This window comes from Anser anser, assembly GCF_964211835.1.
Source record: "Anser anser genome assembly, chromosome: 12".
Taxonomy (NCBI): Eukaryota; Metazoa; Chordata; class Aves; order Anseriformes; family Anatidae; genus Anser; species Anser anser.
Genome location: NC_139733.1, coordinates 10,290,865 through 10,306,460, shown reverse-complemented (window position 1 = coordinate 10,306,460; position 15,596 = coordinate 10,290,865). Strand labels below are relative to the sequence as shown.

General features: G+C 50.8%; 2 protein-coding genes across 11 annotated transcripts in view; one reads left to right on the top strand and one right to left on the bottom strand.

Moving 5' to 3' along the window:
- HEMK1 (HemK methyltransferase 1, mitochondrial release factors N(5)-glutamine) overlaps window positions 1-3,449 on the bottom strand; it is a 31,757-nt gene extending 28,308 nt beyond the window's left edge. Inside the window, exons 1-5 of one of the 4 annotated variants that reach the window (XM_083795769.1) lie at window positions 3,189-3,299; window positions 2,532-2,569; window positions 1,789-2,228; window positions 1,223-1,314; window positions 333-426 (exon numbers count right to left, since the gene is read on the bottom strand). In XM_083795769.1, the coding sequence (XP_083651895.1) occupies window positions 333-426; window positions 1,223-1,314; window positions 1,789-2,043 (441 nt within the window). In that variant the 5' untranslated portion in view covers window positions 2,044-2,228; window positions 2,532-2,569; window positions 3,189-3,299. The other 3 variants (XM_083795766.1, XM_083795767.1, XM_083795768.1) reach the window with 3 other exon arrangements.
- Window positions 3,450-3,464: 15 nt separating this feature from the next.
- LOC310880244 (uncharacterized protein C3orf18 homolog) lies at window positions 3,465-15,508 on the top strand. 7 transcript variants are annotated; one of them, XM_083795775.1, is made up of 6 exons: window positions 3,465-3,560; window positions 3,857-4,026; window positions 6,409-6,811; window positions 8,229-8,254; window positions 9,919-10,048; window positions 12,461-15,508. In XM_083795775.1, exons 3-6 carry the CDS (start codon window positions 6,578-6,580, stop codon window positions 12,539-12,541), a joined length of 471 nt encoding a protein of 156 aa, XP_083651901.1. In that variant the 5' UTR covers window positions 3,465-3,560; window positions 3,857-4,026; window positions 6,409-6,577; the 3' UTR covers window positions 12,542-15,508. The 7 variants fall into 7 exon arrangements, with proteins under 7 accessions (XP_083651901.1, XP_083651903.1, XP_083651904.1 ...); XM_083795777.1 differs by having other exon boundaries at window positions 6,405-6,811; XM_083795778.1 differs by having other exon boundaries at window positions 3,857-4,066.
- Window positions 15,509-15,596: the final 88 nt, after the last annotated feature.

The window sequence follows — 15,596 nt, the reverse complement described above, 5'->3', positions numbered from 1 at the left end:
AACTTTGGGCAACTCTGAGATTCTTGACATCATATCGAAGTACTAAGCCACTGGGATATAGTAGGAAAGTTCTTGAACTTCTAGGAGTCATTCCCATAACAGAAATAAGGAAAGCAAGCCAAGTCCTTCCATCAGTGGATGTAATCAAGGGATATGCTAGCTTGCAACATCTCTTGCTCTGAGCCAGATGGCAAAAGTTCTAGGTCACGAGCTTAGGATGCCCCTGTTTTAGGAGCAACCTGACCTCTTTATCACAATGTAACCCCACCAAGCACATCTGTAGCAACAAGGTGCCCAGATTCAAGTCCCCCCTATGTTGCCTACAGTCATACCTCTGTCTCAGGCCGAGGAATAAATACTGGGGGTCTCATCTTCAGAGTCAGGTCCCGGAAGTCCCACTCACCAAGCACATATTGCACTGGCATTCTGTGGCAGGCAAAAGCAAACAAACACTTTACGACTATGCTCTGTAACACCGAAAAGTTCTCAGTACTGTGCTTACCTCATTAGTAATCCCTGTGAGAATGGCTATCTAGACAGCCCTGAGGCCCTCAACTGCATGTACAACATGTACATGCCCTCTCTCTAAGGGAGTTGTAGGAGCTCCATTTCCACAGATCAGTTTGCCATGAAGCAGCAGACCTGGGGAACTACAGGCTAGTTAGCCTCACCTCAATGATGGGGAAGCTCATGGAGCAAATAATCCTGGAGATCGTTTCCAAATATGTTAAGGACAGCATGGATTTACAAAGGGAAAGTCACTCCTGGCCAACTGGAGCCCTGTCTGTGTCCAGTGCTGGACTCCCAGCAGAGGATAGACATGGATGCACTGGAGCAAGTCCAGCAAAGAGCCATTAAGATGATTAAGGGATTGGAGCATCTGACATACAAGGAGAGACTGAGAAATCCATGGTTAAATTCTGTAAGCACAGAAGGGCTTAATGAAAACATACCGGCATCAGCGTCAGTATTGCCAGTTTCCTGCTCCTCTGTAACATCTCTTAAATCCTCTGTGCTCCCAGGACAGACAGATGACTTGCTACCTGACAGCAACAGCAAATGCCTATCACTTGAGTTACCATGAGAAACTGATGCAGCACTAGCTGTAACATGACCTGTCCGCTACTGATGGTCTTCAGCCTTCCCTCTGCTACCATTCTTCTGGCTGCATTAAGCCTGAGGGAAACTCTCCAAAGGAATGACTGCAAGAGGATTCCCCTACCTTTCTAGTCGCCTGTGACACAGCTGCTGGATCTGCTCCTGTTGCACTGCTGTAAGCGGAGTATGGAGTTTTTCGGAGTTCAAGCTCTGAAACTGAAGACATCACTTTAAAACCAGCCCATCTGTGCAGCTTAGGCATTATCTACATTGATGCAATGGCATCTTCCTGGCAGACCCAGCACACTGACAAGCACACACGGCTGGGACTCTTGGAAACCCTGAACAACTAAGGAGAGCCTACCTATATATTTAAAAACAAACCTGTACAACTGTTCTGCTACTTTTTGGGGTCAGAAGTATAGGCAAAATCAAGATTCATTCCACCAAAGAAGTCAGAGCACAGTGCTAGTGTATATGTAATGGGTTACATTTCATTCCCTACAAAGAAAGCATTTAAGAGATCCCAAGTACTTTATTGGCATTAATAAACTATACCCCGCACTGCCATCTGAAGGAGGAAAAAGTTGTTCCACCTCCTATTTGTGAGATAAAAAGAAGGGCAAGGGATTTGATCAAAATAACAAGGCAAGAGCCCACACAGACCTTAACCCTTTTCCATTACTTAACTGTTTTTGCTCCCAGGACAAATGACACGATGTATTCACTGGATTCTCGTGCCTCAGGGATCCCATTTGTCTCAAACACCTTTTGCCAGTAGCCGACCACATCAATGGCAGTCACCAGCCCAGGTCTTGCACTGCAGCTCTGCCTCAAAGATGACTGCTTGGGGCCACGGACAGGACTTTGACTCAATCCCACTGGCACACACTGAGGCAAAAGACCCGAGAACCTCCTGAGCAGTGGCTGAGTGAGGCATCTCATTCTTGCAAAGTCAGCTCCTGACTTCCACCTGGGTTCCTCCTTTCTGTCTGCTGATCTAATCACTGAGGTGACTCACAGGACACCTGGTGTTGCACAAGCCCCCATGGCTAAGCATCAGCTGGTCACAGTCAATGGATTCTCCTCAGGGCACAGTGAAAAGGGCACTGGCTTGCAGATTTGCTTGCCTAGAAAGAGGACATAAAAGAGGACAGGAAAGTCAGGTGGCAGCTGAACAGCTCTGCCACTGGAACCCATTTCCTAGCAGATCTGCCCATCTCCACAGACCAGAGCTACGAGGAGGCCAGTCTGTGCCCATGGCAAGACAGCAGCAAGCGTGCCTACAGAAAGCCACAGGCCTGCCTTCCCTCAGCTCCATCCCCAGGACAGGTCACCCTGCACAAAGGCCTCCAGTCTCTCCTAGCTCTTTTCCCCCTCTCCTATTCAAAGCCCCCAAGTCCCAAGCTTCACACAGAAGACTTTGAGCTCACAGGTTGTGTTTTTTCCACGTTGTTTCCATCCAAGGGGGCTACAGAGCAAGGGAAGGAGAAAAGCTCACAAGGTGCAATCAGAGGGAAGAGAAACACTTGAAAGACACGAAGGCAAACCCAGCCTAAGGGCAGTCAGTCTCTCAGAGAAAATAAGCATTGCCAGAGAGGAAAAAACACACACGCGCACACAAAAAGACGACAACCACTGAGACACTGGGAGACCAAACTTTATAGAACAGCTGCTAAACATCACACTTGAAGCTGCCTTTTAACGGAGGACAGCGCAGCCAGCCCATCTTCCCGCTGCGACCCGCGAGGAACGAGGCCCCTCGGCCCCTGACTCACAGCCCCGCGGGCTCCCCTCAGCGCCCGCTCCTGCCTCAGCGAGCCCCCAGCCTCCCCTCCTCCGCTTCCCCCGGCCGAGCACCGCGCCGACCCCGAGACGCCTCCCGGCCACCGCACGCAGCGGTGCTGGGCAGGGTCAGCTCCCAGCCAGGCCGGCACCGAGCTCCACGGGGCGCAGCCCGGGGCCTGCCGTGCCCGTGCTGCGGGGCGGAGCCGCGCTCCCGCGGGAAACCCAAAGGGAGCGGAGCCCGGGGCGACACCGGGGGGACCCCCGCAGCTCCCCTCGCCTGCTCCCCCCGCACGCCCTCGCACCGCCGGCAGCCCGCGGCTCCCCGCCCCCTTTCTTTGCAGGGCTCCGCCGCGGGAGCAGGCGAGGACGAAGGGCCCGCACCGGGGCAGGCTGCGGCTCGCCGCGCCCCCCCCGCCGTTACCTCAGCGGCCCCTCAGAGGCGAGCGCGGCCTCCCGGGGGGCGGCCGTACGGGAGAGCGGCCGCCTCAGCCGCCGCGCGTCTGATTGACGGAGCGCCGTCCAACCGCGAGCCGAGCCCTGAGGCCGTCGGCCAATCGCGTTGGGACTGGGAGCGGAGGGGCGGGGCTTACCGGGCGCGGCGCGGCCCCCTCCCCTCCTGCGGGCAGCGCGGCCCCGGCCCGGCCCCAGCGGCGGCGCCCCGCGGGCAGCGCTCAGTAAGTGGCGGCCCCGCGGGGGTGGAACGCGCCGGGCCGGGCCGGGCCGTGAGGGGCGCTGCGGGCCGCGGCCGCCCGCCCGCCCGGGGCCGCTTCAGCCGGGCCGGCAGCGGCGGGGAGGCGCCGCTCGGCGCTGGCCTCCCTCGAGCCGCGGCTCCGCGCCCGCTGCCCGGGGGGACCCCGCCGCGCTCCGGGGCCGGGGGTGCCGGCAGCGCCCGGCGCGGCGGCCTCACGGAGCGGCGGGGAGGCGGCGGTGTGAGGCAGCGACCAGCGCCTTGCGTTCTCCTTCTCCGCAGCCCCGGCGCCGAGGTCGTGGCCGTGCGAGGAGCGGCTGGTGGAGCACCGCCAGCTCGCCGCAGCCGAGCGCCCGGACCCGCTGCGCCTCGCGTCGGACCCGCGGCCGGGCGGCGGCCGTGCCTGGCCCTGGAGCAGCCGTCGGAGACCCGGAGCAGCGCCCAGCCCGCAGGTCGAGGCTCCGGCGCCACGATGACAGCTGGGAAAGGAAGGTGGTGGTGGGAGAGGTCACGCGCCCCCTGCGTAAGCCGTGGGCCCTGGGCGCTCGGCCTCCCAGGCTGGCCCCCTGCAGCGCGGGCCAGGAGGGGCTTGGGAGCAGAAATACTCTCGGCTGGCCCAGGGACTGGGTGTCTGAGCTCTGCTGGGAACCTTTCAGCCAGAGTTGGGCTTGGGAACCCTTCAGCATGGGCAGGATGCTGAGGGCATAACCCCTCTCCCCCCCCCTCCCTCCATGCCCAGTTGGCCAGATTTTCAGCCAGCTGATTTTAACCTAACTTTTTTCAGAGAAGCAATGCACAGCAGCACAATATCTGGCCCATATGGAAGGGGGCCTTACCCAAAGGCTTGAAATCAGCTTCAGCATCCAGGTGGTTTTCCAAAACTGACACTGAATTGAGATGGAGGCTAATCTGTTATGCTTCCAAAATTCAGCAGCTCTTTGGGATCTAGAGCTATGCTTTGAGCAGCCCTGAGGCCTGCTTCACTGCTTTCACTGAGGTTCCTTTTCCAATTTTTGTTTCCTTGGTTGTGGCTTTTTATAAAACATCAAGTATCGTCATGGAGGGTTTCTCTGAATAGCAGAAATCGATGGTTCTCTCCGAGCAGCTGCTCTGCCTGCCCTGCCCCATACCTGTGTAACAGTTCCTTCCCTTCCCCTGCTGGGCCATGGCTGCTGCTGTGGCACTCGGCTTTCAAATTCATCATCTCTGGGCCTGGGTGTCCACCACCACTGAGCTCCACTGTAGTCAGTGGTGGAATCCAGGTGCTGTCTGGTTTGGTGGTCAGTGAAGGACGCTTTCCCATTCAGCCACAAGGAACCCGTGTCTCAGTGTGATGGTAGGTGGCACCAGGCCAGAAGTGCTATCTACTTTCACGTTTCTCTAGAAACTCACGGGAGTTTGACATGTTCCACAAGTCTCCCAGGCACTTCGAAATCTCCCGGCAGCTCCTGCTTCACAAAGTTGTTCACTGGGAATTGTGAGACAGGGTCTGCGTGTGTGGTGAGAGGTCTGCATGCTCGGGGAGATGCAGGACAAGTGCTGTGCAAGTCGCGATAGCTAGTCAGGCTGCTGGCAGACCACGCGGAGGCCTGGAGCTGTTTGCCTGGTGTGATTTCTCTGCTTCAGTTGTTAGTGACAGATGTTGATCATGCTGCTTAACGCAGTTACGGACAGCAGTAAGGCATCGCAATAATGGGAACTGCGCAATAACCTTGCCCAGAATAGAACAGTAGAGCTGAACAATGGCTCATTTCTCTTTGCAAGCACATCTTTTTCTATTCAGAGCTCATTAACCCCTGTGTCCTGGTTGCATTCCAGTTCAGAGATGTAACATCTGCTAAAGTACAGAGAAATTATCAGAGGACTGCTGCTGTAGTTCTTGGGATCTGTATTACTCTGCTCCAGAGGTAGCTGTGTTTTCACTGAAGCAATTGCTGAACTAAGGCTATATACAGTGATTTTTATAAACAAAGTTGTGCAGATACTTCCCATAGGATCATCCCATGGTGTTTTGCAACTCCTGATCATTTCCACAATAGAAGCATGAAAACAATTAAAGCCTTTCATGTTTTCAGCATGAATAGATCTGTCAAATTTCACAACTGCAATCCAAAATGGGACCCGTTTTAAAATTAATACCAATAATTAGCAGTGCATGACTAAGCCTGAGTGGGTGCTTTCACGGGGGACTTGAGAAATACCGTCTTTAGCAGCAGATGGGGGACCAGTGCAACCCGCTGCTTTAAGAAAGCTGCCTTCCAGAGTGCGTGGGCCGAGGGGCAGTGGGTGGATGGACAGGGCAGTGACTTGCCAGTCAGCAGTGACTGCTTCGGAGGGCAGTCCTGCTTCGGATTCATTCAATAGAAAAACACCTCGAATTATGGATGCCTCAGAGGTGATTGCTGTTTTACTGGATCTGTTCTCACTGGTAAACTTGAGGGGATCTCTGTAACTTTCTGTAAATTGAAAGCAATTCAGACAGAAGAGAAGCAGGAAGATGCTATTTTTCTGGTATGGATGGAGGCCACCTGGCTCAGCCTGGAGCAGACAAAGGCAGGGGCTCTGAGGCTGGCCCCACACAGATCTGCCAAGTGCCTGCAAGGAGCTGAGCTGAAGTAGTGAGGGGAGAGCAAATCACTGACTTCAGCTGAATCAGGCAGGACTTTGGAGGCTCTTTCAGGGGAAAAATGATTTGTTTATTTATTTTTTTTTCCTTATTTTGAGTGGGCATCTCTGAGCTGCTCTCAAAAATTGTGCTAGTTAATTGGGAGGCTTTGGGAAAGGTGCCTGTCTCTATTTGCACTATGTGTCTGCTCTCTTCCTTTCCAAGGCAGAAACCAGTGTGGTTCCATGAAGAAAAGCCATCAGCGATGATGCTACAAGATAGGTCTCACATGAGGGTCCTTGAAATGAGGGGCAGCTCTCCACTACTGTAGCTGGAACTCGTCTCTTGAGCGGCTGGAGACAACAGCTTGGTAAAAGAAGCTACCAGGAGCTGGCAGGATGAGTTACAGCTCACCCTCTGTACATGACTTGTATCACAGCCCCACTGCAACGGCCAAGCCAGACCCAGGAACAACTCTGGATGTGACTGTACCAGAAACAGCTACCGTAAGCCCTGAGACTACTAGTTTCAACAGCACCAAAATCCCAGATGTGGCCAGCAGTGGACCCAGCATGAGCACAATGCTGCTGTCCTTTGGGATCATTACTGTGATTGGGTTGGCTGTAGCTATGGTAAGAGACCCTGCTAAATAGTTCTCTGTCTGTCGAGGGTGGGGGTATCAAAGGGGCTCTAGGACCGATTTGGGTTGAATAACTTCTGTGTGTTATATTAAAGGCTCACCCAGAACTGGTGGGAACTGATAGTTCCCAAGATCCTTTTCTTTTTAAGGCCTTTATCCAGTGCTCCAACACTTCTGCAGTCTCCCTGGGGTCTAGTCCGAGCAGGCTGCTCAGCAGGCCTAGAGGAATCCATATATAGCATCGGTTTTTATTTTTAATAGCAAGAGGAAGTTCAATTAAAAGAACACAAAGCAGCAGCAGACTGACAAACAAGTCAGTCTGTTCTGACTTGTTAACTGGAACAGCTGCATTGATTTAAACCTTGTCAACACCAGGGGCCCACAAGGAAGTTCATCCAACTTAACTTTTAAAGCAGACCGTTGAACCATGTTAATCTCCTCTGTGGGCATGGCTTTATAAAGTAAGGCAGCCTAAATTCATTTTAGCTTGACTCATTCTAGACCGCATTTCTGAGGTTCTACTTGCTGGGTATCAGCAGAGTCCTCCAGGATTTGCTGCATGTAACTAATGTTGCTATTAATGCTTTAGATAGAAGCTTTCAGAAACTAGTTCTAGGCCTGACAGGGACAATACAAGTGCTGCAGTTTTCTTTCAATATATAACCAGATCGTTTACCTGCCAACAGAGAACGAAGGTAGCAGCAAGCTCCCATTCCTCGTATGAGGAAGAGCTTCACTAACACAACCAGCAGAGGAGCCTATGGAAAGGGACTACTGCAAAATTTCATTGCGGGCCCAAGGAGGAGTTTCTCCAAAAGCCCCTAAAGAGAACCTGGAAACATTATCCTGGAAACGGTCTTAAGTTCCCGAGAGCAGCAGCCAGCGTTCGTAGTTCTCAGAACAAGGCTTTGGAGGCCAAAAGCCTCGCTTTCCTCCCAGCCCAACCACTCTTACTGGCTGACATGAGGCAAGTCACTGAGCATGCCCTCTTTGCTTCTTCCCTTTGTACTGGGGAGGGGGTAACGATGCTTCTATGCTGTAGGACTCTGCAGTTGAAAACCACAAATGGAAGGTTCTTCATTCACTCTTAAATTGCAATATATGGCCTGCAGCCACCAGAAATGTGCTAAGCTACACTTAATATACACCTAATACTCTGACTACTACTAACACACCTAATAAAAGGCCACTCGAGCACTCAGTGTCAGACTGGATGTACTATCAAGCTTACACTGATGTATATGAAATGTCAGTTTCAGTTGTCACTTCTCCCTTCCCTCTGCTTTGGTGCGCAGTGACATTGGACTTGCTACGCCTCCTTTCTGTGTGTCCTGTACCGAAATTTTCTCGCCCCAGCTGATCTCCATCCTACTGGGACTGTTGTAATGATGGTTTTCTTTCTCCTTCAGGTTCTGTATATCAGGAAGAGGAAGAGGTGAGTAACATCTCTTGGTAGCTGAAGGAAACTCAAAAAAAACAGGTGTTTCAAAATCCAGGCAGAGCTAGGAAGTAGAGCAGGAGATGGGGAGAGTGTAAGGAACGGTTGTCTGAGAGCAAGCATACGGGCAGCCAGCTGCATGTGAATGAGGCAGGAGCAGGGACTCAGCACTCCGTCTTCTAAAACCAGAGCTTCCAAGGCTCCTTTGCAGTTTTGGGAAGGACAACATTGTTGAGCAGGAGGAGGTTGGGGATCCTGTGAGCTCTTCATGCTTCATCTGTGAAATGCACTAAAAAAGAGGAAAGGATCAGGAGTGTATAAAGAAGCTGGAAACTCTGATGTGAGAGGCATGGGTCTCACATTTCAACTGTTCCCAGATCTCTGTGCTTCCCAACAGCCCAAGCCAATGACAGTGGCCTTGCAAGTGCCTCTTTAGCTGCAGTCACAGCAATGCCAGCAGCTTAGTGCAGAGATGCAGCTTTCTAGCCTGAGACTTAGTGTCTTAATTTCCTTGTTAAGCTCCCATCTGAAAGTGGAGAAGACAGCAGCATGCAAGGAGACGCACTTCTTGATTTTTCCATCTCTGACAGCAGAGCCAGTGAAGATCTGCTAGCTGTGGTAATCCCTGTCTGATTCCTTGTGGCAGGGCCACAGACCTTCTAGAAGTGCCGCTGCCCACTATGAAATTTCCAAGCCTACCCGTGCAGCCCAGGTCTGGGTACTGCCGCAAGAGAAGCTAATGCTTGGCCTGTAAACAGCGCTGCTGGAGATAATGGCTGTGTTGGCAAACCTGTGCGGAGGCAGGGAGGGAATGTGTCATCCTAACACTTGCCAAAATAGGTATTTGTGGTGACACTGCCAATAAGAGCTTGGGTGTTTCCTTTCCCCAACCCCCAAAACTCAGCTACAGCCTAAGTGTTTTCACAGGAGCATGGCCACCCATCCATCCTCCATCACTGACCTGCCTGCTATTTAGGGAGACCCTTTGCAGTAATGCTTTATAGCTCTGTTACTTGAAGTAATGATACAAGAGTAAGAACAACCTGTCCACATGCATCAGCCTCCCACGAGTCTCTCTTTCCTATTTTCTGTTTATTATATTTCTTTTTATTATTTTCTATTTATTATTATATACTTCCAGTCAAGTATATAGTTTGACAAGTATAGTTGAAGTACTGCTCTTAGGCCGCTGGAGCTAAAAGCAGACTTGTGCTGGCAGGCATACTGTGACGTGGCAGGACTGGCTGTCATGGCAGAGGGGCAGGGAGAGGAGTTGCAAAATGCCTAGTCAGTATATTCCACCCTCTTGTTTCTTCCATGAAATAAAGCTTTTTCTGAGCTTTATTAGGTCTGCAGATACTTAAAATCCCCATTTGATTCCTCCGTGCGTAATGCCTGCCAACATAGATTAGTGAAGGCAATTAATCCCTGGAGCTGCACTTGGGGCATCTTCCAGTTGTGTGTAGTAGGTTCTTATCCTCCTCCCCACAGGACAAGGTTGTGACCATTATCCAGAAAGCAGCAACAAGAGCTGAATCCTCACGCAGAATGAGAAACAGTATGCAGAAGGCTTTATCTGTGGAGCGGGGAAGGCAGCCTGAGCGTCTGTCCTGTCTTTTGATTTTCTTTTTACCAACCCTTTGCCTTCCCTCCTGCGGCAGGTTGGAGAAGCTACGGCACCAGCTCATGCCAATGTACAACTTTGATCCCACTGAAGAGCAGGATGAACTGGAGCAGGAGCTGCTTGAACATGGGCGAGATGCAGCATCTTCCCAGGCATCACAGAGCAAGGTAGGCAGCAGTGGCCAGCCAGTCTGTTATCACAGCCACTGGCACCTGCACTGCTTTTGTTACAGGGCTAAGGAGTTTTTGTAGGGTTGTACTGTAATTAAACCATATGAGACTCCGCGAGGGCTTTCCCCATCTCAGCCAGCCCTGGAAACAGGCACCTTGAGCATTTTGGAGTGCTTAGGATGATTTGAAGAGTAAGGCAACTAGGACAAAGAGCCTGGGGAGGGTAAGTGCTGTCACTACTCAGCTATGAGAGAGAACAGGGGAATTTCAGCAATTAAGGGTGAGTTTATTACAGTTTACCACCTAGGGCACCACAGGGGAACAGCAGGATCAATGCCATTTTCTGGGAGAAGGGGCTTCAATGCTCACAAGGTGCTGAGGCTCCCTTGTCCTGCCCCTGAAAATAAAAACATTTCCACCCAGTTTTAAGGTATCTCTGTTTTGCCTAACGCTATGAGTGTGAAACAAGGTCTTGTGAAGGGAAAGCCTGTAGTTGTGAACACTGAACTGTATTGCAAGCCCTGAGGAAGGCAGGCAGAAAGCCTGTGCATTGCTGTGGCTTGGCACATCTGATCCTGTCAGCACCTCCAGGCCAACCCGGCTGGGCACAGAGCAGGCAAGGCTCAAAAAGAGAAAAGGGAGGAGAGTTTTCTATTTGAATTTGGGGAAAATGGAGGAAGGCTTTGCTTTGACCACTTCTGAGTGTTCAAAGGCATGGAGTGTACTGAGAAATGATAAGGTCATCAGAGACCACTGGCTTCCTACATTTGTGAGTTAGGAGAGAGCTTGATGCCAGGTGTTTTTGGTTAATGGTCCAGATGGGTCTTTGTCAAGAGGCTGTCTCCTTCCCCATTGTACCAAGAGGAAGGAGAAATAGGGAAGAAGAGCTTCTCACCATTGCAGCCAGTTTCATAGTGTTCTTTGTTTCCTTTGTCACCACTATCGCACACAAAAAGCCTTTCTGTAATACAGAGCCAGCAAGGATGGTTGGAACAGGTACGTCTCTTAGCCAGTGATGCAACCTCCCCTTAGAGTAGACATCTCTCCTTTCCCGAATTCCTCTCCAGCTGTTCCATATCGCCCTTGCTTTTCCAGTTCTAGGAGCATGAATTCTCCCAAACATGTCTTGGTTTCCACACTCTTTATAGCTTCAGATAACCTGTAGCAAGCTTGGTGTGGGGAGAAAGGAAGAAAGAAGAAAATAAATACAACTGCAATTATAAAATACTTACCTTGAAGGATGCTTCCCAGCCTGACAAAGAGCACACAGCAGATGTGTTGCAATATGGATGATAATCAGCATGTTCTATACACTGGTTTGGGAAAGTAGAGAAATAATGCCGTATAAAAGCAAAGGATCTTGTTCTCTGAGCAGCACAAACATCAGAGCCCTCTATCAGTGCACACAGAGTACTTCCCTTCAGGTAATAAAGAGGGGAAATGACAAGGCCAGAGTTAAACTTAGCACAGTAAAAGTGCATGCTCTCTGTATAGTGACTGGCCAGCAGGATACCTTAGATCCCTCCAGAGCTTGCTAATGCACAGACACCTCTGCTTGGAAAGTACGTGAGTTTAAAGATTTTATGGAACATGAGAGGGAGTCTAAACCAGCAGCCAAGGATCAGTTTGTGGCATGTTTCCAGGCCTTCTTGAGGTTTCAAGTCTTTTTATGCTGCCTTGAGTGTATAAAACAGTGAGTTCATGGCAAATCTGTGGAGTCCTGGATAAGCTACACCCTGTAATCCAATGATGTGGAGATTTTGAATTGGCATGGTTGTGCTGACTTGCTCTGTGGCTTGTTGTATTTTTCTGTTGCAGCCTTGGTAGTATCATGTTAGTCTATCAGCCCCACCTTGAGTAGAATAGAATAGAGCAGAATAGAATAGTTCACTTGGAAGAGACTACAAAGTTCATAAAGTCCAATTTCCTGAGCGCTTCAGATCTAACCAAAAATTAAAGCATATTAATGAGGGCATTATCCAAATGCCTCTTGAGCACCGACAGCCATGGGGCATCCAGCATCTCTCCAGGAAGCCTGTCCCAGTGTTTGGCCACCCTCACCATAAAGAAATGTTTCTTAACAACCAGCCTGAGCCTCCCCTGCGGCAGCTTTGTGCCGCTCCCATGCATCCTGACATCCGTTACTGGGGGGAAGAGACTGGTGCCTGCCTCTGCATTTCCCCTCCTCAAGGAGCTGCAGAGAGCCATGAGGTCGCCCCCTGGCCTCTTTTTCCCCAAACCAGACAAGCCAAGTGTCCTCGCAGGACATGCCTTCCAGCCCTTCTACCAGCTTTGCTGCCCTTAGTAAGAGGCTGAATGTAGTTATGATACTGTGCAGTCTGTGCACAGGGTCATGCACACGAGAAAAAGCAGACTTGCTGGGTCTCATCTTTCACTGCTTCAATGCAGATTCTGCTGACGAATCAAGGAGCCCTCCAAAGACCCAGCCGTCTTGTGTTCACAGACGTTGCCAATGCCATCAATGCATGAACAATACCTGCCCCTGCTCTGGGATTGTGCCGAGACTGGGGAGGATGGAGCCAACAAACCATTGACTTCTCACGAGCATGGCTGAGTCCCGGAGCCCAGCTCGTCACTCTGCTGGTTTGTGGTACAGATGGGCACAAGCACTGGGAACAGTCGTCACTTTGGGAAGAAAACCCTTTGTGATGGCAGTAGCATTTTTTGATGCCTCCGTTACTACTAAAGGGTTCTGAGCTGCCTTGCTCTGGGTTCTGGGCTGGTGCTGACAGACACCATCTACCAGGCCGCATGCTTAGGAACAGTGCCCACTTTGTTGTAGCGTAACTTATCGGAGCACACGTGTGAGCGCTCTGGGTCAGGGAGAGAGGAGAGGTGCATGTTTCACACAGCTTCCCTGTTGGCTTTGTGCCACCAGATCCCCGGGAAAGTGATGAATGAGCCTCCCTGTGCAGCTTTGGCAGACCCTGGAGGGCTGACGGGTGGCAAAGCCTCTTTGAGCTGGGAAAGCTGACTCTCCTAGCTGAGTGGTAATCTGGGGCACACGAGGGAAAACACGTACCATGGGCTTATCCCATTGTGGCATGTGTGATGCTGATAAATGTGAGCCTGGGCTGATGTTGCAGCATGGGGAATTCACTAGCTCTAAGAAGTGAAATGGTGAACATTTGGCTGATAACTTCTTAACTGAGGAGATGATCTGTGAATATCCCAAATCAGGGCTGCCATATGTAGAGAGGGGATTTCACACAGCTAGAGGCAGGGGCTGTCACATCTAGCTACATGACTCGCTGCCACTGACCTGGGAACGCCAGTGCCTGAGCCAGAGAGAGGAATTGAACACTGAAGAGAACTGGGGCCCTGATACCATGTATCCCCAGGGCTTCAGCTCAGGGAAGTTTTTACAGTGCAGAGAGAAGATTAAGCCTTGATTTTTCTTCTTTTGAATGAGGATTAACAGGTATTGGCTCCACATTACAACAGGTGTGCCTAGAGGTGGCTGAACATCTGGTTGCTTTCTTACCTGCTAGGACCTGCAGTCAGTCTTCTCCCTGCTGAAGGAAACAGAGTTTTGTGTTAGCCTTTGCTCGTGTTACCTGCTAGTGCAGAAGGTGGGTCCAGGCAGGTAAGCCAGCAGTTCCCCTGTAACCCTGAAGCACCCTGCTGCCTGCATGTCCCTCAGGGCTGCAGGAGAGAGAGTGTGAAGGGGTCTCTGGCCACCTTGGCATGCTGCAGTGCAGCATGAGGGCTGTCCTCCTCAGAGCCTCTGGTGGCCACCAGCCTAGAGTGCTGCTGGCCAGCACAGTGGCCAGGGGCTGGCAGCAGGGTCCAGGCTGGGCTCTCACACTGCAAAGAGCATGGCAGAAAGGACAAGAGGAGGGTCCAGTACAACCAGAGCATCAGGCATATGCCCCATCCTCCCTGCCCAGTTCCTTAGTCATGAAACTGCAGGGAAATTCAAAAGAAGGGATGTGCGTCTGTCCACCCTGTTTGGACATCGTGATCCGGGGGAAGGGATGTTCCTTTTTGCTGCCAGAGATCGACCCTCACTCCTGGTTGGGTGGTGGCTTTAGATCCCTGGAGGTGAACGCACAAATCAAACTGTCTCACTGCTGTGTTAGTGGTGCACAAGCGTCGGTCCCTGGCCATATACTACTCGCCTACTGATTTTTCTGCAGCACATGCGTTTGTCAGATCCTATTCCATCCGCAGCACCAGTTAAGAGGGAATCAGGGCCAGCCAAAATTTGAATGCAGATCTAAAGGTGAGCTTTCTGCAAGGAGGCGTTTCACTGAGTGGCAATTCAGGTATCACGTGCTTTGTTGCAAGTTTGGGCCTGCTAGCTAGTTTCTGTTCTCCCAGATCCTGTTTTTTTGCTTCCCACTGTGATTTTCCTTTGCTATTCACAGATGCAAACGCTTTCCTGTGCACATGCCACTGACCTCTGCCGCAGCGAACAGTTTCTCACCAGCTCTACCTTCTTCACTACACAGCTTCCCTCATGGCATTTTTGTGGGACAGTGTTGCTTTATTTTTTCAGTATCCCCCTTCCTTTTTAAAACCAGAGAGTTCTGAAAGTGTAGTAAGTCTAGGAGCATCAGCATGTGTAGAAAATGGCCCATCCTTTATAACTGGTAGATATGGCAGGAGGCATTCCCAGCTTGCCGAGGTTTGCGTGCCAGGGAGATTGCTGGAAGGGAGTGTGGGTACAAATACTTGGTGTAATCTGGTGTAGGTCCTTAGCATTTGGAGGCCACCATCTGTGGGTCTTCCCCGAGGTTATGCTTACATGACCAGCTAAAAAAAGCAACCCCCACCCCACCCCTGCCTCAACTTACCATCTCTTTATCTCCTCCGAGTGCTCCCTGAGGACGGCCAGCCACAGAGATGTCAGATTTTTTCCTTCAGCAGCTGGCACATCATTGCCTGTCACGCTCCTGTGCTTTGCAGCAGGATGGGGACTCAAGCGGTGGCAATGGTGCATGCCCTAACCTGCAAGCGTTCAACCCCTAGAACTCATAGGACTGGAACTTTGTTGTTGTCATTTTACACTCTATAAAAGGCAACCATAAGCTGGCTGTTGCCTCAGACCACTCCATGTATTGCACAGGCAGCTGCCAAGCAGTGCATCTGCCAGCTCGGGTACAAAAACAGGCACCTTATTCCACGTTAATGCTGAGATATCTCATATAACAAACACACCTGCAGAGGAATTCTCTTTAACCATTCTTCCTGCAATGGTAGGCTTTGTCCTGTGATGACTGCCCTTAGATTAAAGAAGTACAGAAAATAAGACTAAAAGAATATTACGGGTATTTGCTGGGCTTCTACTGGAGTATTCTTTTAGTTCAATAGCGCCTTCACTCACAGTTCTTGGACGTATATGTACAACTTAGCAGAAGCATTATGATGTAATTTAATTCAAGTGTTTCTGTGTCTTAAGCATTTAAATATAATTAAAGTATTTACATGAAATGTTGTGTGATTTTCTTTTTTCCCTACTATTTACATTTTCCAGGGAAAACTGGAGTATACCCTTGGTACCTGTTGGTAACTTTGTACA

Bases quoted from the DNA above. Each gene is read 5' to 3' on its own strand.
- LOC310880244 (XM_083795775.1), top strand. From the start codon at position 6,578: ATGAGTTACAGCTCACCCTCTGTACATGACTTGTATCACAGCCCCACT. The intron at 8,255-9,918 runs GTGAGTAACATC...CTCCTGCGGCAG, and splicing joins TATATCAGGAAGAGGAAGAG to GTTGGAGAAGCTACGGCACC. The intron at 10,049-12,460 runs GTAGGCAGCAGT...GCTTCAATGCAG, and splicing joins CCCAGGCATCACAGAGCAAG to ATTCTGCTGACGAATCAAGG.